The sequence below is a fragment of the Panthera tigris genome, chromosome F3 (assembly GCF_018350195.1).
Source record: "Panthera tigris isolate Pti1 chromosome F3, P.tigris_Pti1_mat1.1, whole genome shotgun sequence".
NCBI lineage: Eukaryota > Metazoa > Chordata > Mammalia > Carnivora > Felidae > Panthera > Panthera tigris.
The window spans coordinates 67881425-67904988 of record NC_056678.1 but is presented as its reverse complement, the minus strand read 5'-3'; the positions used below and the strand labels follow the sequence as shown (position 1 = coordinate 67904988).

Genomic DNA, 23564 nt, shown 5'->3' with positions numbered 1-23564 from the left:
CTGAGGTTGACATCTCTCTAATCCTTCTCGCCGCGAGATACCAGGAATCGGGACCGAGAAATGGCGAACTCATAAAATTGCAGAAAGAGGACTCCTGGCTTACAAATAGTGCGGTTTTCTGAATAAAGTGAACGCGATCTTGAACTCAACCCGTAGTGATTATTGATGCTGTATCATACTCTTCTTGATGCTGTATCATACTCTTCATTTCACAAAATGTTTTCATTTACGTTATCATAGGTGATTTGATCTTCACAAGAAACCCGATTGTTTCTTTCACAAGAAACAATGTATATTATACCTTCCAATTTACACAGAACAGAAATTTCTGTCTCAGCTGGAAAGGTGGTTTCACAAAGACACACAGCTATCAAGGGGAATCGGGCATCCTCTAGCTTCTAGTGCCATGATCCAGTGCCCGGGAAGGTGCCTGGGGCAGAGAGTCGATGTTTATTCATTCAATACATGGGTTTTGAATGATTCCTAGAACCATGTTCTTTACACTTTTCTAGAAGGACAGAATGTCGGAGTTGAAAAAACACTGTCTCAATTTACAGGTGAAGCATCAACAAATATTTATGCACTTAAATAATTTGATCCTGATCCTGTCTGTAAACAAGATGAAAGCATCCACAGCCAAAGAGAGTGAAATTGAGGTAATCATGGAGATTACTGCCAGTAGTCTATAACCTGAATCACCCTACCTCTCCCAAATGCCAAGGAAGTCTCTAGAAGGTTGGAGTTTTGTCTGTCCTGTTTTTCAACCTGCAGAATACACAGATCTGTTGGTTTGCTCTTGTTCTGCCCTTATCTCTCTCTCTCTCTCTCCCCCTAAGCAGCCCTATGCACTTGAAGCTTTTGGAAGAGAAATACCCACTACCTTTGACACACGAGCCTTAAAAAAGAAAAAACAAAACAAAACTTTAATTTACACACCACAAAATCCATCCGTAGATTGTAGAATTTTGCTTCTACTATTATTCCCAGTAACTTTTCAGAGTTATGCAACATCACCTGGTTTAGTCTTTAATCAGAGCTGCTGAAGTTTAAATAAGATCCCATAATAACCTTTAGCGGTCTCAGAAATGCCTAACAATAATGGCAAACGATACTGAAATGCAGGCAGTATAGAATTTTCTTTTTCCAAAATTCTGGAGTCCCTGTCATCCAGAACATTCTGCCGCTATATTAAGCCCCGGAACCCGGAATCACAGGATGTATAGGACCTCAGATGAAAATGTACCTACACTTCTGGCTCGGGCCGCGGGGCTTCTCGCCTTAGGGACCCACAGCCCGCCAGTGGGCGGGGTCTCGTCCCCAAGAAATCTCGGCGACGGGAGGGGTCCCCTCGCGGAGAGCTTCCGGAAAGGGGCCGGGCCTGACTTCCGGAGCTTTTCGGACGGAGGCGGAGTCTTCTGCCGAGGGCCGTTCGGAAGAAGGCGGGGCCTACCTCGCATCAGGACCAGTCTGGCTGCACCTGCATCCTTCGCTCAGAGCATCCCTGGAGCATCTTAGGAGGCGCCCGCAGCTGGCCACCAGGGGCCCGGCCGTCGCAGGAGGCGTCCGCCAGATACCTCCCCCCCTCCCCTGAGCTAGCGCTCTACCGCGGCGGCCTCGGTGCTGGCCGGGCGTCCCCAGACTTGGCCGACCACTGAAAAAGCATTTACAGCAATAGCCTCTGATTACGACATGGCTGAGATCACCAATATCCGACCTAGCTTTGGTAAGTAGAGCCGGGAAAACTAAGCCCGGGCCAGTGGAAACGTCTGCGAAGCCAGAGGAGCCCAGTGCTGGGAGGGAGCGGAGCCCACACCCGGCCCCCAAGCGCCAGCCCCCGCCAGGATGGGGCCTGCGGCGGCGGGCGGCGCCTGAACTTGAGCTGCGGGCTGCAGAGCTGGCCAGGCCCGGGACTTGCCGGGGGTCGCGGGTCCCCACGGCCGCCGAAACCTGTGTGGGCCGCGTCCGCGCGCTGGAGGGGGATGTGGGGGAGGGCGGGGGAGCGGGACGCGGACCCCTCCCCCTCGGGGCGCGCAGGGCGGTGCCCCCTGCTCCCCCTCCCACTGCTCCTCGGGCTGCGGGGGAGGGCGGCGGCGGGGGATGGGCGCCAAGATGGCAGCTGGGGGAGACCTGGGGGAGGGGGGCTGGAGGCGGGGGGCCGGCTTCGGGGGGGGGGGGGGAGCCTGGGCTGCGGGGGAGCGCGCGGGGAGCCGCTGCCCGGCCGGCGGGGCGCGGGGCGCGGGGCTGGCGGCCGCCGAGGGCCCTCGAGCGCGGTTCTGCACCGTAATGGTGGGTCCGTCCGCTGCTACCAAATGGCGCTTGGCGCTGCCGAGCCGGGGATGACGTGATGTCTATTCTGGGCCTCCTGGCAGCGCCCAGGCCCCTCTCCCCGGGCCTTTGTTCCCTGTTTCCCTGGCTGGCTTTTCCGAGAGGGGGACTCACCGCGCTGGCGCTGGCGGGGGCGCGGGCCCGGCCGGGGGGGGGGGGGGGCGGGGGAGGCCGGGCCCGGGGGAGGCCGCTTTGTGTACCCGGGAAGGCATTACGTCACCTCGGAGCGGCTGGCCCCCGACCCGGGCCTCCGGGCTCTCGGCTCGGCTGCACGCCCAGGGGCGGAGAGTGGAGTGGAAAATGGGAGGAAGAAGGGAAAGAAAAGCTGGGCGCGCAAGTGTTTTCCTCTGTGGGGCTTCCTCCAAAATGGGCCAGGGGTGCAGACTTCCTGGGCCAAAAATCGAGGAGTTGCCCTGCTCCTCCCTCACGTCTACCCCAGCTTGGGTGAGCGTTGCTGCCGGCCAAGGGGTCCTTCACATCCCCTAAGACAGCCTGTCTGTCCCTCAGACGACCCAGAAATCTCGAGCATCCAGACCACAGCTTTTAGGGTGGGGCCGTAATCCAAGTAGGAAATGGCTTTTCTCACTCCCCAGTAAGAGGTTCATGGAAACAGAAGCCAATGAGCTCTCCCACCTCACTATCAGAAAGAAGACATTCGAGCAGGGGAAGCATCCAGAAAACAGATCACACCCATTAGCTACTGGTTCCCACTGATTCCCAAAGGCTAAATCTTAGCTGTGTTTCTTTCTTACACCTCATTCACCTTCTGCGTCTTTATCTTTGAGTCCCGAATTTCCGAAATAGGTGGCCCTTTTGTGGTTACATGAGCACTCCGTGATTTTCGTACTGCTGTTTTTCTTCTTACACCTTCTTTCCAACATCACTCTTTTCTCTAATTGCGGTTCCAGGTTCCTGAGAAAGTTAGAAGTTACGAAACATAATGCAGTAGTTTCTTTTAGGGGGAAAAGAGAAAAAAGATTTTTCAAAGACGGGGGCACCTGGGCGGCTCAGTCGGCTCAGACCATGATCCCGGGGTCATGGGATCGAGCCCCTTGTTGGGCTCGGCACTGAGTGTAGAGCCTGCTGATGAGTCTCTCTCTCTCTTTCTCTCCCTCGGCCCCCATCTCCCCTCTCTCAATTTAAAAGAGAGAGCGAGAAAAGATTATTTCAGCCTTTTACGTACTCCATTTTATTTCGTCCTTACGGTATCCTCCAGTTTTAGCATTATTATATATATTTGCCAGATGAGGAAACTGAAGTTCAGTGAGATAAAGTAACTTGGGGTAAAGTCAAACAAACACGCAAGGGTAGTGCTAGGATTCAAACCAATGTCCAGTTGACGCCAAAACAAAGTCCGTTGTCATTTCACTGTGTCACCCTGGCCCACTTGACAGGGAAAGGCTGTTTGATGTTTTGGCACAGGGAGTGTCAACAGCAGGTCTGGCCAAAGGCTGAGAGAGCTGGGCACAGCCCCAATATGGCTCCCAGGTCTTTAGGCGGGTACAGAGGGTCCTACATAGCTGCCACTTCTGACTTCCTCACATCTCACAGAGTACTTCATTTCAGATGCCTTAGCCCTTGAGAGATACACCAAGCCAACACTCAATTATCCGTGACCTTGGAGGACAAAAGGAGCAAGCAGTCACTGCAATTTACGACTACTTTAGAACGCTGGCTTCAGCCATTAGTTCCGACTTCCTTTTCCCACCAAGCTTTTGACTAAAGCAAGACAGAGGGTTCTGAGTTTCAGCATCTCTGATTTTTTCTAGTTCACTGCCTTGGGTGTGGGGGAGAGAGACGGGGGTTAACAGATACGAAAATGAAGAAGAAAATGGGGCAAGAGTGGGAAACCAGGTAGAGGAGAGCAGCTGGATAAGCCACGGATGGCTTCATCTGCTTGTCTTCGTTCCCTTCTCTATCCCCCTGAAAGTGGGAGTCCTTCCTCTTCTCTCTACCCATCCCACCCCCATCTTCTTTTTTATTACTATTATTTTTTTAATGTTTTTATTTATTTTTGAGACAGAGCATGAGCAGGGGAGGGGCAGAGAGAGGAGACACAGAATCGGAAGCAGGCTCCAGGCTCTGGGCTGTCAGCACAGAGCCCGACACGGGGCTCGCACTCGCAAACCGCGAGATCATGACCCGAGCCGAAGTCGGACGCCCAACTGACTGAGCCCCCCAGGCGCGCCCCCCACCTCCACCTCCATCTTCTAACCGCAGACGTGGAGGCATTATAAGCAGTAGTGGGTTGTTGCGAGATCACAGAGTAGATCTATAGTGGAGCCAAAAGGATTACTCCAGTGTCCCCAGCCGAGGCCTTTACACCTCCCTTTCACATCATTGTCAAAAATGTGCCTGTCTTGTCGGTTTCCTGCTTTCCTCTTCTCATGGAGGCAACCGGTGTTCGCTGTCATTAGTCAGTAGCAAGCAGTTTTCAGGAATGTCCCTGGTCGGTGGTGAATGGAAAGCCACTTTTTCACATTGTGCCCATTCTGATTGAACAACTGAATCCAATCAGTTGGTCAAACAAATATTTACTGAGCTCCTGTTAAATGCAAAGACTCAGGGACTCAAAGATGGACAGCATGTTATTTCCACGTGCCTTCAAGGAGCTTACCACCAAGGCTGTTCCTGTTTTATGAAACCTGTCACTAACAGCTCTTATTTCACTTAATATATGAGAATAAACACTATTATTATTTAAACCTTGGTTTATTTTGTTAATGGCTTCACTCCTTAATATTATTGAAAAATGTAATGTCTCCGTTTCTTGCCTGATCCCAACTTTCATAGCATCATGGGATGTTGGAGAAAGAACTTAAGAGACATTTAGTCCAATCTCTACTGAAGAGATCTCTCTTAGAATATGCCTGACCAATGGTGATCAAACCTCCAGAAGTTTTTTCAGTTGGAGGTTCACTGCTTATGAAGCAATCTGGGCCATTGTGAGGCTGAACTAATAATAATTTGACTCTTTTCACTGAGTCAAAATCTGTCTTCCTGTAGCTTGTATGCGCTGGTGCTAGACCTGTCCTCTTTGTAAAGTCAAATCAGACCTTTTCCATCAAAATGCCTTGAATAATTGAAGAAACTTGTTATTCCCAGACCCCTCAGCTCCAATTCCTTCAACTTTTCCTCATTTGATATGGTTTCCAGGGCTTTTACTATCTTGATTATCCATTAATGAAGAGGTGCTCTGGGGTCAGGCAGACCAGGGTTTGGATCCCATCACCGCCATTTGCTACCTCGTGGCCTATGGCAGATGTGAGCCCCCAGGTTCCTCAGTTACAAAGTGAGGATATTAGTGGTACCTAGTCAGTGAATTCATTGATTCAGAGAGAGCTCTAGAACAAGGCAAGGACACAATAAATGCACACAGAAAAATAGCGATTTTTATTCTTGTCATTGCTAGACAGAACACTCCATATATGTTATCCCAGTGCAGATTAAATTATGCTACCCCCCAACCCTGTCATCGGGACATCATACTCCTGGTATAGGTTGGCATCAGCCTAATTATACTTCGGAATAAACAACTAGATTATTTCTGCTCAGACTTGTTAAGTAAGGCCTCCCATTGTGTATCAACAGGTTTTTGAAGGCCAATATAGAATTTTACATTTATCCCTGATGTATGTAATCATACGGACTCCTTTTTTTTTCCTGTCTGTGGAGGCTGTCGTGAATTCACTAATTCATTTCTTCAATGACTACTGACTATGTGCCGCATGGTTCTAGGACCTGGGGATATAGCAGTGATCAAAACAGACAGTCACTATTGCTAATCTTATCTAGTAAGGAGGACAGATGAATATACGTCAGGAGTACTAAGTTCTATGAGGAAAAATAAAGCAGAGCGATGGGCATATTATCTCACTTGGGGCAGCCAGGAAATGCTGCTCTGATAAGGTAAGATTGGAGCAGAGGTCTGCAGTTGGTGAGGCAGTGAGCTGGGCAGATAGCTGTGGAGGGATGTTTCAGGAAGAATCTGGAATATGTTGAAGTCACGTTTATTTCCTTAGTCCCCCCTGCCCTACGCATGGCTTCCCCAAAAAGTAATGTGGGCAACCAGAGGCCTTATCTAGACCTTTAAGGCCCAAATCCAGTTTGGCTTCAGTGACCTTAAAGGGCAAAAGAAACCCCAAACTCGTTAGGGTCCCAGCTTGTGTGGGAAAGGACAAGAGGAGAGGAAGGGAAGGAAACGGTCTGTTTCTCTTTAGTTATCTGTTCGTGCAACAAATACGTACCAAGTACACGTTTGTGTTTTCAACATTGGGGATACAGAAATGAACCCAACAGACAAAATCCCTGTTCTCGTGAAACTTAGTCTTTAGTGAAGAAGTTATTTACTGTAGTAAAATTATGCACGTGTGTGTGTTCCTATATATATATATATATATATATATATATTTTTTTTTTTTTTTTTTTTTGGGGGGGGTGCACACACGCATGTGTTTTGCCGTGTGTGAGACAGATAAGACCTATGGAGACGATGACACAGGGTAGGACCCCGGGGGCGGGGGGTCTAGGTGGGAAGACGGTTGAGCTTTGAGGTAGGGTGGTCAGGGAAGGCCTTGCTGAGGTGATATTTGAGCAGAGAGCTGACATTGTGCACAGTCCCTGTTTCTTCCTATTTAAGATGCAAGCATTGGGAACTGGGAGCTGAAATTTGGAATGTATTTTTAAAATACTCAGATCCAGACTTCTTTTTACCACCCTTGAGCGCACTCCCCAAACCACCCAGGCTCAGCCCTGCATTCTTCTACCCCAGCTGCCAGGCGGCCCGCACAGGTTTGCCCACGGCAAACCCTGTGCTGGATGCTGTGGAATATTCTCCCGAAGCCAGACGCAGCCCGTGCCCTTGAGCGTTGTGTAACAGTGGAGGTAGAGGTGACTTTGTAACACCTACAAGGTAGCTTTATGTGAATCACAAATCAGTAGGAGCGACCCAAGTCCTTAAGTGCTGCGAGAGGGCCAGGGAAAGAACGGGGAGTCGGGTGGGGCCCTTCCCGGATGGCTTCCTGGAGAAGAGAAAGACTTCACCGGGTTCGGTGGAAAGGAAAAGCCGTGGTTGGTGGGAGGGGATGGCGCGGGGCATCCCCGGGAGAGGGGAGGTTCTCAAGCCCAGACGGGCCGGATTGGCGGTGCAGGTGCCAGATTGCCTTGGCTTCGCAGAGGCCCCCAGTGGAGGAGCTGCAGACGGGGGTTGAGGTCCACCTGCCTTGACGCGTCTCTGGTCTCCACCTGCAGATGTGTCGCCAGTGGTGGCCGGCCTCGTCGGGGCGTCCGTGCTTGTGGTGTGCGTCTCGGTGACCGTCTTCGTGTGGACATGCTGCCACCAGCGGGCAGAGAAGAAGCACAAGACCCCCCCCTATAAGTTTATCCACATGCTCAAAGGCATCAGCATATACCCAGAGACCCTCAGCAACAAGAAGAAAATCATCAAAGTGCGGAGAGACAAAGACGGCCCCGGGAGGGAAGGGGGGCGTGGGAGCGTGCTGGTGGACGCGGCAGAGGCTGGCCTGCTGGGCCGAGACAAAGGCCCCGGGGGCCCCAGCTCTGGATCTTGTATGGACCAGCTACCTATTAAAGTGGACTATGGGGAAGAACTGAGGAGCCCCGTCGCGAGCCTGACCCCTGGGGAGAGCAAAACCACTTCTCCGTCGTCTCCGGAGGAGGACGTCATGCTAGGATCCCTCACCTTCTCGGTGGACTATAACTTCCCGAAAAAAGCGCTGGTGGTGACAATCCAGGAGGCTCACGGGCTGCCGGTGATGGATGAACAGACCCAGGGCTCCGACCCCTACATCAAAATGACCATCCTTCCCGACAAGCGGCATCGGGTGAAGACCAGAGTGTTGCGGAAGACCCTGGACCCCGTGTTTGACGAGACCTTCACCTTCTACGGCATCCCGTACAGCCAGCTGCAAGACCTGGTGCTCCACTTCCTCGTCCTCAGCTTTGACCGCTTCTCCCGGGACGACGTCATCGGGGAGGTCATGGTGCCGCTGGCCGGCGTGGACCCCAGCACGGGCAAGGCACAGCTGACCAGGGACATCACCAAAAGGAACATCCAGGTGAGGAGGAAGAGCGTGTTGGCGGTGGGGGGACTGATAGGTTGGGGGAGACGAGAGCTCGGGGAACAAGTGGAGGGCAGGGGGCGGACGGATGGAAGGAGGGGCTGTCAGGAGTCAGCAGTGGCCGGAGTAAAACGGAGGGCCTGTCCAGCCGAGTCTCCTCCAAAAGGCACTTGGCACGGACAGAGGCACAGGCAGCTGCTGAGATCTCGCCCAGTGCTGGGCATCCTGATGCTAAGCCGGGCTTGCTTGGAGCGGGCTGGCCCCCCGGTCCTAGACCCCCACGACATCAATGCTGTGGGGGCCGGTTTCTTCTCCAAAGTCACGTGTGACCTTCCTCTGCTGAACTGTGACGGGGCTTCGGTCATCTTGCCCTCAGCTTCCCTTTCTCAGCCCAGATCGCGGGTATAAGTAGCATCGTGTGTCTGTGTGTTCGCAGCCGTTCCATAAATGCCGTGTAGGGACTCGATTCGCCGCCCAGCCCCTCTCCCGGGCCTCAGCCCCGCCACACACGCTCATCCTCGGCGCCCCATTTGCACAGATCGGCCCGGGGAGTCAGGGCCCACCCTCCTGCCTCCTCCCCGCTGGGCGGCTCTGGCTCTTTACCTGTAGTTTCAGGGGCGCAAGAAACGTGCCCCCCCTCCCCCAGTTCGCCCGTTTCTCCCACAACCGGGGGAGCAGGGTGGTTCTCCGTGGAGCGCTCCGGCTCTGGCCGGACTGGCTGACTCCAGGCCCAGCTCACCACCTCCCAGCCGAGTGGCCCCGGTGAGCGCCTGAACCCTCCTCAGCTCGTTTCCCCGTCTGTGAAATGGGGCCGATAATACTGTCTTCCTTGCAGCGTTGTAAGGATTAGGTGAGATAATGCGTCCGGCACGTCGTTGCCCTTGAGGGGCCTTTACTTTAGTGAAGGAGAAAGACGGTCTTGACAACTGCCAGGTGGTCAGCGTGGAAGAGGCTGTTGGCATTTTAAACGCAGAGTTTCATTCCTGTTGCAAGATACGACAGGAGTGGTTAATAACAGGGGCTTTGAAGTCGAACCCGAGTTTGAATCCAAATCTCGCCAGCCAGCTGACCTTGGGCGAGCTGCTTAGCTCCTCTGATCTCGGTTTCTGATGGCAACTAAGCGAGATGGTACATCTACGTAGCCCCAGGCACACCGTAAACCTTCAAGAAATCGTAACCGCGACTGTTATTGCTGTCATCGGTAAGGTTTGGTCCCTGGGAGGTACGTGTGGTTAGCAGACATTTATATTTTAACAAAACGAAGGAAGGCAAGGGGTGTGCAGAAGGAGGTGGAAGGTTCAGAAAGGATGTCAGGGCCGCTGAGAACAACTGCTCACCTTCCAGAAAGAGCCGTGGCCCTGGCTGCCGTGCTTCTCTCCCGACGCCTCTTCCACCTCCAGGCCCACACTGGACTCAGCAGGGAGGCAGGAGGGCCAGGATCGGACAAAGGAGGCTTACGGGGCCAGTAGAGGCTGGGTGTGCCCTGAGCGCCGGGCACAGTTTACCCGCTGGACGAGGGCGCCTTCCTCCCTTCCATGCTGTGTCTCTGGCACCTGTCACAGCAGCCGCCCGGCCACGCCACTGCCCGGGGAGCTGCGGCTGCCGCGTGGCACACCAGCCCTGCCTCCCAGGGGCCAGAAGCCCCCGCATCTTGCAGGGCGTTAGAGGTGCTCTTCGGGTCCTAAACGCTGGTCCCCTGCCAAGACGGGGGAGACGTCCGAGAGCCCAACACAGCAGAGGCTCTTGTACCCTCAGAAGCACGGGTCGGAACTGCGGCGGTGACATGTTCTCAGCCCCCTCCACCGCGTCCCCTTCCCCGCCATCTCCTTTCCTTGGGGCTCTGCCGAGTCCTCCCTGCTCCTCCTTTCCAGCAGCCCCAGTGCTCCACTGCCTGCCTTCATCAGCGCTGCACACCGTCCTTCCCTGCAGCCCCAGCCTCGGTGAAGCCACCAGCTGGCCAGACTCCCCCAGACGGCTCGTGCTCTTGCCGCCCAAGGCTGAAAGCAGGCGATGGCTCTGTGCCAGGCTGCAGCTGGGGAGAGACTGGCCAGGAAAGGGACTGATTTGGGCTGGGAACAAAACAGCCTCAAATCCCGGACACTGGCCAGGGAGCACAGACAATGGCATTTGCTAAACCGCCAGGGGCTCTTGGCAAGAGCCACGTTTCTTTCCACTTTATTAACTCCCTTCAGGAGGGACAAGCCAGGGCGAGGATCCTGAGCAACAGGCCCCCTGGGAGAGGCGCAGACAGGACACGCAGAGCCCTCCAGCCCGCTGGACCTCCTCCGCGTGTTTCTGCAGCCAGCGCCTGTGGCCAGGGCTGCGCTCCGTCCCGAGCCACGAGTCCACACGCCTGCCTGTAGCACGGCCTCCCTGCTGTGGCCCAGAGTCTGCCCTTTCTGGGTCTCCCCTTGGCTCAGCAGTTAGAGCTGCTCTGGACCGTCCCGCACTCTATAAAGAGCTTTTTCTGGTCTGTGGAAGGCATCCGTTATAATACAGGGCCACGTTCTCTTCTCCCACCCGGAGGCTTGGGTGGGGACTGCTGGGAATTGGGTTTCCCCAGATAACCCCACACCCCTACCTGAACTTCCTTCAGCAGAAAAATCGCCTCTCATCCTTCCTTTTGCCTAGTGTGGTCTGGTTGAAGAAGCCCAGGACTGGCTGTCATCTGTGACTCCCATTTTCGTCCTCATTCGGGGCCAGCGGCCACCGTTTCTCAGCCTTGATCCTTGGCAGAGAAGGCTAATGGGATCACGGAGAGCGCTCTCAGCTCTTTAGGAAAAATTAGCCCTTGATTATTAGTAAAAGAAGATCACAGTATAAATTCTATAATGCCCTAAATCTCTGAATTGGACTCTGGAACCAGCTTTTTTTGGGAGGAGCGGGGGGCAGCTATTTCTCTAATATTTCATTTGGTTAGAAATTATTATTATTGTTTTTAAGTACGCTCTATACCCAACGTGGGGCTCGGACTCATGACCCTGAGGTCAAGAGTCTCCTGCTCTTCTAAGACAGCCAGCCACCCCTCGGATAAAAATCAAAGTGAATTAAAGTAGAGTGAAAATTCAAGTAAATTCCCATAAAAGATCACCCACGAGGGGGAGGGAGGCGGCCCAGAGGGGGCCTGGGGGCAAGAGAGGGTGGAAAGAGAAGTAACTGACAAGCGGGTCTTGCAGAGCTGTTAGATTCCCCCGAATCTCTTCGCGTCATTGTTTTCCAAATCTCTTCCCATCTTTCCTGGGCCACATCTGGTGCTGATGGCCTGGGACACTGGTCGTGGGAATGCCAGGATTCTCGAAATCTCAGACTCCTAAGGAACCTGAGAGGTCATCCAGTCGAGCCAAAAGGGACTGAAAAGAGAGAAAGAAATGAGCCACGGAGAGAGTGGCTGTGTGTGTGTACTGGGGAAAAGAAGATGTGGTTGAACATCAAGGTTTTTGTTTCTCTTGTTTTCCCATGACTGTGATTGGTGTGGAGGTGGCCCCAGAGGACCTCTGGCCCCAATTAAGTTGTACCGAGGACGCGCGGGGCCACCTGGTGCAGAGACTGTGTGGCTCGCCAGTCACTCTGGAACGGACCCTCACCCTACCGTGTCTTCCCTACCCCCACTGTTTCTGTTCCTCTTCTGCACTGTGGGAGAAAGGCGCCTGAGAGCAAAGCCTCCCCGCTCTTTCAGGCACGGAGGACACCCTTCCTCCCCCTGCACTCCTGCTTGTCTGCCCCCAGCAGGGTTTTTGCCTCACTCGGCCAGGGGGCTGGGAACCGGAGCTCACTCCCAGCCCTTGACAAAGATCCCTTGAGAAAGAGCCATCGACAATGCCACTCGCAGTGGGAATTGGGTGGAAAGAGAAGGGGGGAGAGGAGGGGACGTGAGATCTGGCCTTCAGTGTGGAGGCACAGTGGCACTCGGGTGCTGTTGTGGCTGCAGACTTGACCTGGGCTTCACCGGGGGCACTGGACAGGGGTGGGCGTTCTGCCCAAGTAAGATGACCAGAGGTGAAGGGGGGGGGTGGGAATCAGATGGAGAACAACTGCCTGAGGGGTGATTTTAGGGGAGAAAAGAAAGTTGTAACCAGAAGTTGTTCACTTTCTCTGAGAACTAGGGAAGGGGCATGGGGATTTAGACTGGAAAGATTTGGCTATAAGGGATGATTTACAAAACACAGTTTTAACCAAATAATTAGGAAACATAAGCTATAATTTTATAGCTAATGGTTTTGTTTTTTTTTTTAAATCACTTGGGTTTTTGTTTTTAACGATCAGGCTCATGTAACTTTTTTAAAGGAGGCTCCATACCCAAAATGGGGCTCGAACTCATGACCCCGAGATCAAGAGTCAGTCGCACGTTCTTCCTGCTGAGCCAGCCAGGCGCCCCCAAAAAACTCTGTTGTTTAGAGTTTCCCTTTTACGCCATCTACCCTTCTTCTGTATACAAAGTGAGAATTATATTTAATTGTATATAATTAATTTTATATAGTAATATAAGATTATATTTAAATCTTTATATTTAAAGATTGTGTGTGCAGGGGCGCCTGGGTGGCTCAGTCAGTTAAGCGTCCGACTTCGGCTCAGGTCATGGTCTCACAGTTGGTGAGTTCGAGCCCCACGTCGGGCTCTGTGCTGACAGCTCGGAGCCTGGAGCCTGCTTGGGATTCCGTCTCCCTCTCTCTGCCCCTCCCCCACTCATGCTCTACCTCCTTCAAAAATAACACTAAAAAAAAAATTAAAAAAAAAAAAAAGATTGTGTGTGCATATTTCGTGTTTAGTGCCAGTATTCAAGGATGTTCCAGACCTCAAATCTAGTTAACATTTCTTTGGGGCTCGTGGAATGAAGTGGTGGCCCAGATCACCCAGAAGTGCCTTTCTAGATCAGTGCTCGCTGCCGGAACTCTCTGTGACGGTGCAAATGTTCTGTACGTGCACCGGGACACTTGAAATATGGCTAGTGTGACTAAGGAACTAAAATTTTAATCTTACTTAATTTTAACTAATTTAAAATTAAATTTAAGCGGACACGTTTAAATTGGAGCTAGTGGCTACCGTATCGGATAGCTCAGTTCTGAATGTTCCTCTGGAAGGCGCTTAATTTCCCTTATCGCGTGGGATTACTTTCCTGACTCCCATTTGGCCGTACCTAATAGTAAAAATGAGTTTACGTTCTCCGATTGCGTTCTGACTCACGTCAAAAGGAAGCAGCCCAGAAGTATACCGGTTGGCAGGGACAACCAGCCCGTGACCCTAAGCTGGCCGAGGGTGCTTCCGCGGACATCATCGAGAGCTGACAACATGTATGTTCTGGGAAAGGAAAGACCGTGGGGCTTCAGTCTAGCAGAGAAAAGCCATGAAAATCTTTTGTAAGTCTGTTCGCTTTTGGACTTCGGTTTCAAAAGCTAGCGGGTGAGTTTAAATCCTAGTCCCGTGATGCCCTACCACGGACCTTTGCGTACGTTCCCGGAATGAAATGTAGCCTCAGGAAAGGTTCTGGACCAGGCGAGCTATTACTCCCGTTTCATTCCTTGAGGGGAGTTAGGCTTCTAGTCAAAGCACAGATTTTTAGGTTTCTTCCCTCGTTTTCCACTGACGAGCTAATTAAATTACTCGCTGCTGTTCTTTCCTGCACAGGCACCCTGAGCAGGTAGCGCAGAAGTCTGCGAGCTTCTCCAGATAGGGCTTCCCGCCGCCCCCCGGCCGGCCCCAGCCGCTAGCATCGCGCCTTCCCCAAGCAGGTGCACAGGACGTTGTCGTCGGGAGCGTGTGGCCCGGTTTTGCGCAGTCCGCGAACTCCTGGAGTAGGTGACATTTCTTGAGGGCTTTGAAGGACATAGGAACGAGACTTGGTAGCGAGGGAGTGGTTTCTGTCCCAAATTTACCTTATTATGTCCAGTGTTCCTTGAGCCCCACCTCCTTTTTGTTTCCTTTCTCCCAGCCCCATCCTCACTTCATAAAAAGGTAGATACACGTTAAAATGTTTAAAGATTGTTAACGAGAAAAAAATTTTTTGTGATCATAATTTTAAAAATGAGCTAAGAAACAAGAAATTGCCCTCCACTCTCCCCTCCCACTTCCACTTCCGTCAGTTCTTCCTGACACATCTTGCCCCACACCCATCCCCGGGTCCCGGCCTCAGTGTCCCCTCCTCAGCCTCGGGGCCGCCTCTGCTCCGTCTGTCCGTCCGTCCATCAGTTGTCCAGCCTCCACTAGAACGGTAGCGGCCTTCATAAATTGTCGACGGCGGCAACGCCTGTCGCCCCTGTGCCGGCTGGCTGCCCTTGGCCTGTGTGCCGCGGCTGAGTCTGCTGTTCGGTTCCAAGGCCCTCGCCTGACCCACCCCCCAGGTTCCCTCCTCCTGGCACCTCCCCCCAACTCTGGGAACACAGGGGACCCTCTCAGGACCCAGCGCCTTCATAGCGGCCATTCCTGCCGCTCGTCCTGACCCGTCTTCCCACGGACTCACTGTCATAAACTCAGCCCGGAGGTCGTGTGGCAAACCCCCCTCCCGTGGGTCCCCCAGCAGCACTGGGACGGGTCCTGACGGCCCCCAGGAGGGCGTGTTTGTTTGCGCCTGTCTCTCTGGACATGGTAAGCTCCCTGGGAGCAAGAACTAGATCCTGGGCGCCCGGCTGGCTCTGTCCGTGGAACATGCAACTCTTGATCTCGGGGTTGTGAGTTCAACCCCCACCTTGGGCATAGAGACTAGAAAGAAAAGAAAAATGCGGGGAGATGAAAAAGAAAGAAAGAAAAAAATAAGGATTTGGGTCCTATTTGCTCCAGATCCCCAGCACCCAGCTTGTAGTAAGTATCCAAATATTGTTTCAAGTGCCCTTAGAGGGGCACCTGAATGGCTCAGTTGATTAAGTGTCCAGCTCTTGGTTTTGGCTCAACTCATGATCTCATGGTTTGTGAGTTCAAGCCCCACATCAGGCTCTGCGCCGACAGAGCAGAGCGTGCTTGGAATTCTCTCTGTCACCTCTCTCTCTGCCCCTCCCCTGCTCTCTCTCTCTCTCTCTGCCCCTCCCCCACTCATGCTGTCTCTCTCAAAATAAATAAAGTTTAAAAAAAATTTATTTTTTAATGTCCTTGGAGGACCAAGGACATTTTTCAAGCTCAAAGTAGAACCTGGCATAAAACGTAAAGAGGGGAACACGCAGACGTGAGTGGGGGAGGGGCCAGCACTCCGAAGTGCTTTCAGTGAGGCAGGAGGAGCAGGTGTGGACATCCACCTTGTGAAATGGAGGAACAGTCGCCAGAAAGTTCGGGAGCCTGCCCAAAGCCAGGTGGTGAGTAAATGGCAAAGCTAAGGCTCCAACCCAAGTTTCCTGCCTTCCAGTCTACAGTCTCCAAAACTTGCATCGCGAGAACCAAATGAGACCGTCGGAGACAATGCGCTTCTGTCTCGCGCCCCGTGTGCCAGGCACTGGCACAGGTAAACGTTTACCGATTTTAACGTATTTAATCCTCTCGATAATGCTTTGAGGTCAGTACCGTTTGTACCTTCATCTTTCAGCTGAGGAAAGTGACGCAGAGACGTCCAGGTCTTGTCCCAGGTCACGCAGACAAGCATTCGAGCAGGACTTGGATCCGGACCAACCTGGCCTCACGGTCTGCGCTCTTGAATACTAGTTGAGGCTGCCTCTCCTTGCAGATGATTTTATTTAGTATCAGGACTGGAAGTAGAGTATTTCCGTTTTTCTCTCCCCGTTACTCTGGTAGCTACATCCCTACAGGGCGACCGTCTCCCCTGTGCCTCCCCCGGTCACTGCTGCGCACTCACTGTGCCAGGCTCTGTCCCTCGTGGCGGGACCCTCACCTGCTGTTCCTTCTCCACAGAAGTGCATTAGCAGAGGGGAGCTCCAGGTGTCTCTGTCATACCAGCCCGTGGCACAGAGAATGACAGTGGTGGTCCTCAAAGCCCGACACCTGCCGAAAATGGACATCACCGGTCTCTCAGGTAGCAGCTATTTACTCCAACCTACTTCTGTCCGTCCCAGCACCACCGCGTCCCGGCCTGGGGCCCCGACAGCGCCCGCGTTTTAGGACCCCTAGCATCCTGTTCCTCTGTCCACGCTCTCCTCGTGGCGATTGCCTGGGTTGTAGGTCTCCCTAGCGGGGGGCGGGGGTGCTGTGAGTGGGCGTATGGGGTCTTGACGTTTGGTGGGGTGTCGGGGCCGGGGCGGGTGTGCGTGCCAGGTGCTGAGCCCCCGCTCCAGGCGAGACATCTCAAAAAGACTGCGGGCTTTTGTTAGTCCCGGCGCCCTTGCAAACGCCTCCTGGTGTCACGGGGTTTCTTCAGACCTGACTTGGAGGAAGTTCTGTTAGGCTCCCGCTTGGCTCCCGTGGCCCCCTACCCAGGCAGACAGACGCACGTAAAGTCAGAGCGGGTTTGGCATGAGGGGCCACCAACGAGAGGAACGTCAGAGCCCCTCCCTGCCAACACGAAACCAGCAGGAGGACCGTGTCATGGGTCTGTCTCCCTCTTTTCTTGTCTCTTTGGCGGCCCCAGATCCTTACGTCAAGGTGAACGTCTACTACGGCAGAAAGCGCATCGCCAAGAAGAAAACCCACGTGAAAAAGTGCACTTTGAACCCAGTCTTCAACGAGTCTTTCGTCTACGACATCCCCCCTGACCTGCTGCCTGACATCAGCATCGAGTTTCTGGTCATCGACTTCGACCGCACCACCAAGAACGAGGCGGTGGGGAGGCTGATCCTGGGGGCACACAGCATCACCACCAGCGGGGCGGAGCACTGGAGGGAGGTGTGCGAGAGCCCCCGCAAGCCCGTGGCCAAGTGGCACAGTCTGAGCGAATACTAATCCTGTGCTCCTCGCCTGAGCCCGGGGCCGGGCAGGGCAGGCGGGGAGATGCCAGGGAGAAGCAGACTTAAAACCTCATTTTAGTTGTAGAAGAAGATTTCTTACAAAATAAACCCCACGAAGAACGCCCCGTGACCACAGCTGCAGATCAGTTCTTAGTGATGATGATTTTTCTCCTTTGCAAGGCACTAGAAATTTTTTTTTTTTTTTTTTTTTTATGGGGAAAAAGAGAGGGAAAGGCCTCGCCAGTCTATATATAACAATGTAACCTTATACTTGCATGTCTAATACAAACTGAAGAAATTAGCCTAACTGCCAATATCAAGTTACAGATTTTGATCCATGAAAATTGTGTTTTGTGCCGAATTGTATTTGCTGATTACCTGAAATTGGCCTCTTTTTACCGGGCTTTGCTGGAGAGGCGCCGTCTCTCCCCCCCCACCTCTGCAGGTGAGACCTCACGGCTTCATCTTCCCCGTGTTCTCTGACACCCCTGCTCCTTGGCTGAGCCCAAGGTCCAGAGGTCCAGAGTGAGCCAGGAAACAGGCCGGGTGGACGAGGCAGGGTTTGCAGGGGAGAGAGGATCCGAGGCGTGGGGTCTCTGCGCCAGCGTTCCCGTGGGGAGGGGGCAGGGGCAGTCTGTGATTAATTTGTGACAAAGCACACGAACACAGCAGACTCACTAGGTAGAATTCGGGTTTACGGAACTAGATGACTGCTCTGGAGGGAGCTTTGAAGACTTCAGATCTGGCTCTCCGGTGGCACCAGTGGGCTCGTGCGGCCGGTCCCAGACGCTGTTTGTGAGCGTGGGCAGAACGGAGGTGCCCGTCACCACCTTGCAGCTACACCAGCAAGTGACAGCCATTTGTTGGTTCGAAGGATGAAACTGACCTTTTTTTTTTTTCCAGAAATGCTCACCATGGAGAAGCTGCAGTCTTCTCAGGTAGCTTAGAGGAGGTTGGCTTTGCTTCATAAGGAAAAGGGCCTGCGGAAACTAGTCTGTATCCTTAAATTTTTCAATCGCGGCTCTTAAAAATAACGAAGTAAGTAAACGTGAGTTAAGGAGTGATCGAGGTAACCTGGAATCTTCTATAACATCCCGTCCCTCGTGGTTCTTGGGCTCCAGGGGTCGAGACCAGGTGGAGGGATGGGATGGGGGCAGCCCAGGGTGCGAGGGATTCAACTTCAGGCCTCCTGACTCCGGGCGGGCGGGCCGTGGCTCTGAGGCCAAGGCCTCCCAGAGGGCAGACACCTGGTCCGCTGGCTGCAGGCGAGCGTGCAGGGCCAGCAGGCCTTTCCTCTGGCCTGCGCGGGGGCTCACGCGAGCAGCAGCCGGAACCAAGGCCCGAAGGGGCCGCCGAGGCAGGGCCACACCCGACAAGAGCCGTCCTTCCCTCTGGCCTCCGAGGAGGCCGGGTGTCCAGACAGGGCGGCGATGTTGCCTTTGACGATCCCTGAGCTCTTGCGGATTTAAAACCAGTCTGCTCCCCCTGAATCCTTTTGCTGTTCTTTCTGAAGCCTGGATTCTTGACAGTGCGGAGCAGTGCCGAGCAGGCCCGGAGCCCACGCCGCCGGCCCCCGCCCTCGTCTGACTCCCCGGCCTGGCGGTGTCCCCACTGGTCTCCAGCCTATACTCCATGGAATGTAAATACTGTATCATACGTAGAAGAAAATAATTTTTGTTTTCTAAAAATGCATTTTGAGATAGTTTAATGTAAATCGGACAGGAGCGTCCTGAAGCCCCCTTAGGAAAAAACCTGCTTCCTCTTCATCGCCTTAATGTCTGAAGATCAGAAACCGCTGAGCACCCCGCTCGTGTCCTTCCCAGAAACCGTGCAAAGCAACAGGCGAGACAGTCTGGTGTTTGCCCCGCTGAGTGCCTGTAGCCCCTCCTGCGGCCCCCTCTCCCCGTCTCCCCCCCCCCCCCCGCCCCCCGCCTCCAGGCGGCTTTCCTCCCTCATTCTTCTGGGCTGTTGAGCAGTGGGCGGTGAGGTGACAGGGCGGGGGACCGTAGTTCTGGAGCCAGGAGTGGCCTCCAAGGAGGCAGACGGCACAGGGCCCCTCCCTCCTACCTCACGCCTGATCCATCATGCCCTTGGCTTTGCTGTCCCAAAGTTTCCTAGCTGCCTTCGGCTTTCACCCGTGTCCCTCCCAGAGCCACCTGAAAGGGCGGAGGAGTAGTGTCCTCCTCGGAGTCAGTTGAAAGAGAAGAGAGTCGCACCCTAGCTTTTGCACAAGGCACTCGTGGTCGGGAACGGGTTAGGGAACGGTCACTTCTGATTTTCCAAGAGTCAGTCCTTCTCTGCTGATAATCTTGATTCCTTTGGGAAGACAAGAGTTTTTCGTAATAACAAAAGTCCCTCTATGAGTTATTCCTCCGTTCGGTTCTTCTCGGTGGAGCACAGCCACGAGGTACGTGTCCATGAACATGCTCTAGATGTGAAAACAGAGAGAACTGGTTTGTGGGACAGGAGCGGCTTGCTCAGGAGAGGGAACGGTACGCGTCCTTTTTCTTGGAAGGCTCTTATTATGGCCACGACAGTGACATCGCCCTCACCATGATCCTTCTCCGATGTGGTCGTCTTTCTTTACCTTGTGTCTTCTCTTGTAAAAATGAAACTCAAAATAAATGTGTCAAATTCAAAAAAAAAAAAAAAAAGAAAAAACGGAAAAAAGCTAACATGAGTTGTGTGACACTGCATAATGCTGTAATGCTAACCTACAATGTGTAACGCTATCTTGTACGTGGACTTTGTTAATGCACCACACAAGTGCAAAATAAAGACTGACTCACATTAAACACGCACAGGGACACGTGCATGGTTTTCTTGAGAGCCGGTGACTGGGAATGAGGTTGGTCCTCAGACTCCGGGGATGTTCCAGGGCGCGCTTTCCAGTGTGGGCCCCACAGCACCTGATCCGTGGCCATCTGGAGCACTTGTTAGAAAAGGCAGAGTCGGGGGGGGGGGGGGATGGGTGCCCTGCTGGCCGAGTTGGGGGAGCCTGCAGCGTCTGCTCTCGGGGTCGTGAGCTTGAGCTCCACACCGGGTGTAGAGCTTACTTCAAAGAAAGAAAAGGGGCGCCTGGGTGGCTCGGGAGGTTGAGCGTTCGATTTCGGCTCAGGTCATGATCTTGCGGCTCGTGGGTTCGAGCCCCACGTTGGGCTCTGTGCTGACAGCTGGGAACCTGGAGCCTGCTTTGGATTCTGTGTCTCCCTCTCTCCCTGCCCCTCCCCACTCATGCTCTGTTTCTCTGTCTCAAAAATAAACGTAACAAAAATTTTCAAAAAAAGAAAAAATGCAGATTCCAGGCTCCAGACCTAAAATCCTTTCTCTAGCGTTTCTGTTTTCCTCTCAAAATGTTATTCCTAAGACCATAACCACCAGGAGAGAGATAAGGGCTTTGATGCTAATTAGCCCGTCCCTGTAACTGGAAATATTTATACCCCAAAGTATTTCTACCCCCAGAGCAATACCAGAGGGCTGATTCTGTTCTCACCTTCCTTCGCTCCTCAACAAGCACCTGTCCTTGAGCACCCGGAGCTTTATACCCGGCAAAGTAAGAGGCCCGCCCCCGTGCGCCTTCAGCAGCTGACCAGCTGCCCTCAGGTCAGAGCACAAGTAAATATGTAATTACAGATTTACAGAGAAACGCTCTGAAAGAAAAGACCTACAGGTCCCTGCTCCCCTCTCAGAGGTCGCGCCCCGGGCCGCTGTGACCCTGAGGCTGCTCCACGGACCCCCCTGTGCACCCTGTGTCTGGAATGATGCACCTTCCCTACCTTCTGCTCTGGAAATTGCCTCCCTGTGTGGACATGCTGGAAGCAGGAGAGAAAGCCCCCGGTCTTTTCAAGTTCCAGTGAAGGAACTAAAAACCATTTTTATCATTTTTTTAAGTTTATTTTGAGAGAGAGCGTGTGTGGGAGTGGGGGGAGGGGCAGAGAGACAGAGAGGGAGACAGAGTCCCAAGCAGACTCTGAGCAGTCAGCACAGAGCCCGACCGAACTGTGAGATCATGCCCTGAGCCGAAACCAAGAGTCAGACGCCCAACCAACTGAGCCACCCAGGTGCCCCTAAAAAACATTTTTAAATGACAAAGTAATATAATAGGCATATTATGCAAAAATCGGAAAATAGAGAAAAGGGAAAAAAAATTGGTTAAGATTCCCAAACCTTCCCAACCATTCTGTCTTCTAGTCTTACTTCCTGTGCATTTCTTTCCTGATGTGTCACACAGGGTCACTGTAGAAAACATGTAAACTAAAGTACAAGTTCATAGAAGCAGGAAAAAAGTCCATCTACAGGCAATCGTCACTAACTTCAGCACATCTTCCTATCTGAACTATCTTATGATGACGGGTGCCTGGGTGGCTCAGTTGGTTGAGTGTCCAACTACGGTTCGTGAGTTCAAGTCCCACGTTGGGCTCACGGCTGTCAGCACAGAGCCTGCTTCGGAGCCTCTGTTCCTCCCTCTCTCTGCCCCTCCCCTGTTCACGCTCTCTCAAAAATAAATAAACATGAAAAAATAAAACGAAATAAAAGAAATGAACTATCTTGTGATGGCAATCTTGGCACATATATAATTTTGCCTATTTTTTCTAGGTGATAAGTCTGAAAAAAATAACATGATAACGTAACAACCACAATGGCAAGAGGACCTTGGCACTAAGGACGCTTTTGTCTACGATGAACAGGAAACCTCAATTCAAATTGCTTAAACATTAAGAACACGTCCGGGCTCACCTCACCGGAAGCCCACAGGCGGGGCCGGCTTCCGAGGGACTCTGGCAAAAGGTCACTAATACCACAAGGGACCCGGGTGCTTTCTGTGGGCTCACTCTTGACGTTCATTGTCAGCTTAATCCTGAAGGTTTTAGGCTATTTAGAGGCCCACTTACAGCGGGTAAGAGGAGACCGCTTCAGGGCCTCTCCCAGAAAAACCAGGTAAACCGTCCCCAGAAACCTCCAACGATTCTCTCCTCTGGCCTCGCTGGTCCCAAGTGTGGCACGTGGTCACTGCCGCGTCCGTCAGGCAGGGAGGATGGGAGCGTCTTTAGGGCTGTCCTGGAACCGAGTGTGGGAAATGGGCGGATTCCTGAATAAAATGTCAATTCCCATGGAGGGAGGAGTGGGTGCTGGGTGGGCAATGGAGACCACCACATGGTTTTCTGTGCGGCATCTCTCTCCATCCAAAGTATTTTCTCCTGTGATCTTCTAACAAAGTCTCATCCACCTTCCAACCTCATCCACCGTCCACACCGTGTGGCTTGGCAAGACAGCCTAGGGCTTGGAGTCCTCTTTAAACAATCCGAGAGCCAATAATTCAAGATTTAGCCACGGAGCATAATTTTTCAGAAAGCTGAAAACATCTCTATTCTTTTTTCTTTTTTTTTAAGTTCATTTAAGTCATCTCCACACCCAACGTGGGGCTCAAGCTCACAACCCCAAGATCAAGAGTCACACACGCTCCTGTGACTGAGCCTGCCCACTGGGCACCCCGAAACCACACATTTTCATGACTGACATTCACTTGCACCAAATCGGTCTCCCCGGGCATTTTTCCAAGGTGCCATTTAATTGTTCATCAAGAAGCTGGAAATTCCTGCACGTCCCCCGACCCCTTCACCCTCCACACGTCTCACGTGAGACTTTGCACATTAGAATCAGAGGTGCCCGGGAGCACCTGGCTGGCTCAGAGAGTGTGCGACTCTCGATCTCAGGGTCGTGAGTTCAAGCCCCACGCTGGGTGTGGAGCCTCACTAGAACAAACAAAAAAACAAAAATAAAAAACAGAGGTGCCTGAAGAACAGAACTGAGCCGTCAAGACCTTTGTGCTTGTTGTTATTCACCGAACTCCCGACAGCACCGCATGCCTGGCGTCCGGCAGATGCTCAGTAAAGGTTTGCGGACTGAAGGAAGACAGGCGGGGGCCAAAATGTTGTCTAGGAAGCAGACCTAAAGCAAATACAAAAAACCCGGGCCTCTTCCTACTTCCTACTGAGCTGGGAGTTTCAAAAGAAGTTTGGTCTGAAGGGGAGGCTTGTTTTTGTTAGTTGTTTGGGAGGCGGTGGTGGCGGCGGGTGGGTGTGAGTGGCCACCAGACCCGCATGCTCTCCTGTGGGTGTCTGAGGATCTGAAAGTAAGAGCGGCCGCAGTGTTCTGGGTGGGACCAAGTACACCTGACGGGCACACACGCTTCCCGGCCGGCAGACAGTTGGCATCGGATTGCGCTGTCCTGGGGCACGTACTCAGACTCACCTTCACACAGACCACTCGTGTGCAAGGAAACTAGGGGAAGCCTCCGATGGGGGATAGTTCTGCAGATGGGAGATTTTCTCCTGGCTCAGAG

The 23564-nt window shown here is 52.9% G+C and overlaps 2 protein-coding genes and 1 long non-coding RNA gene across 3 annotated transcripts in view; 1 reads left to right on the top strand and 2 right to left on the bottom strand.

Annotated features, from left to right (window-relative positions):
• Positions 1–2456, bottom strand: part of GON4L (gon-4 like) — a 73886-nt gene extending 71430 nt beyond the window's left edge. Inside the window, exon 1 of the mRNA XM_042976296.1 lies at positions 2440–2456. The gene's annotated coding sequence lies outside the window, so the exon portion shown is untranslated. The remainder of the gene's footprint in view (positions 1–2439) is intronic.
• On the top strand, positions 1426–19133 carry SYT11 (synaptotagmin 11). Its single transcript, XM_007087903.3, has 4 exons — positions 1426–1723; positions 7576–8402; positions 16233–16356; positions 16906–19133. The coding sequence occupies exons 1-4, from the start codon at positions 1690–1692 to the stop codon at positions 17214–17216; spliced, it is 1296 nt and encodes a 431-aa protein (XP_007087965.1). The 5' UTR covers positions 1426–1689; the 3' UTR covers positions 17217–19133.
• On the bottom strand, positions 14837–20182 carry LOC122235882. Its single transcript, XR_006213981.1, has 4 exons — positions 20011–20182; positions 16213–16322; positions 15897–16040; positions 14837–15098 (listed from the first exon to the last, which is right to left on the bottom strand). It is a non-coding gene; the product is annotated as an uncharacterized LOC122235882 (long non-coding RNA).
• Between the last annotated feature and the right edge of the window lie 3382 nt (positions 20183–23564).

Coding starts and splice junctions, on each gene's coding strand:
- SYT11 (XM_007087903.3), top strand. CDS start 1,690: ATGGCTGAGATCACCAATATCCGACCTAGCTTTG. Junction 8,403..16,232: donor TCACCAAAAGGAACATCCAG/GTGAGGAGGAAG, acceptor CCTTCTCCACAG/AAGTGCATTAGCAGAGGGGA. Junction 16,357..16,905: donor CATCACCGGTCTCTCAGGTA/GCAGCTATTTAC, acceptor TGGCGGCCCCAG/ATCCTTACGTCAAGGTGAAC.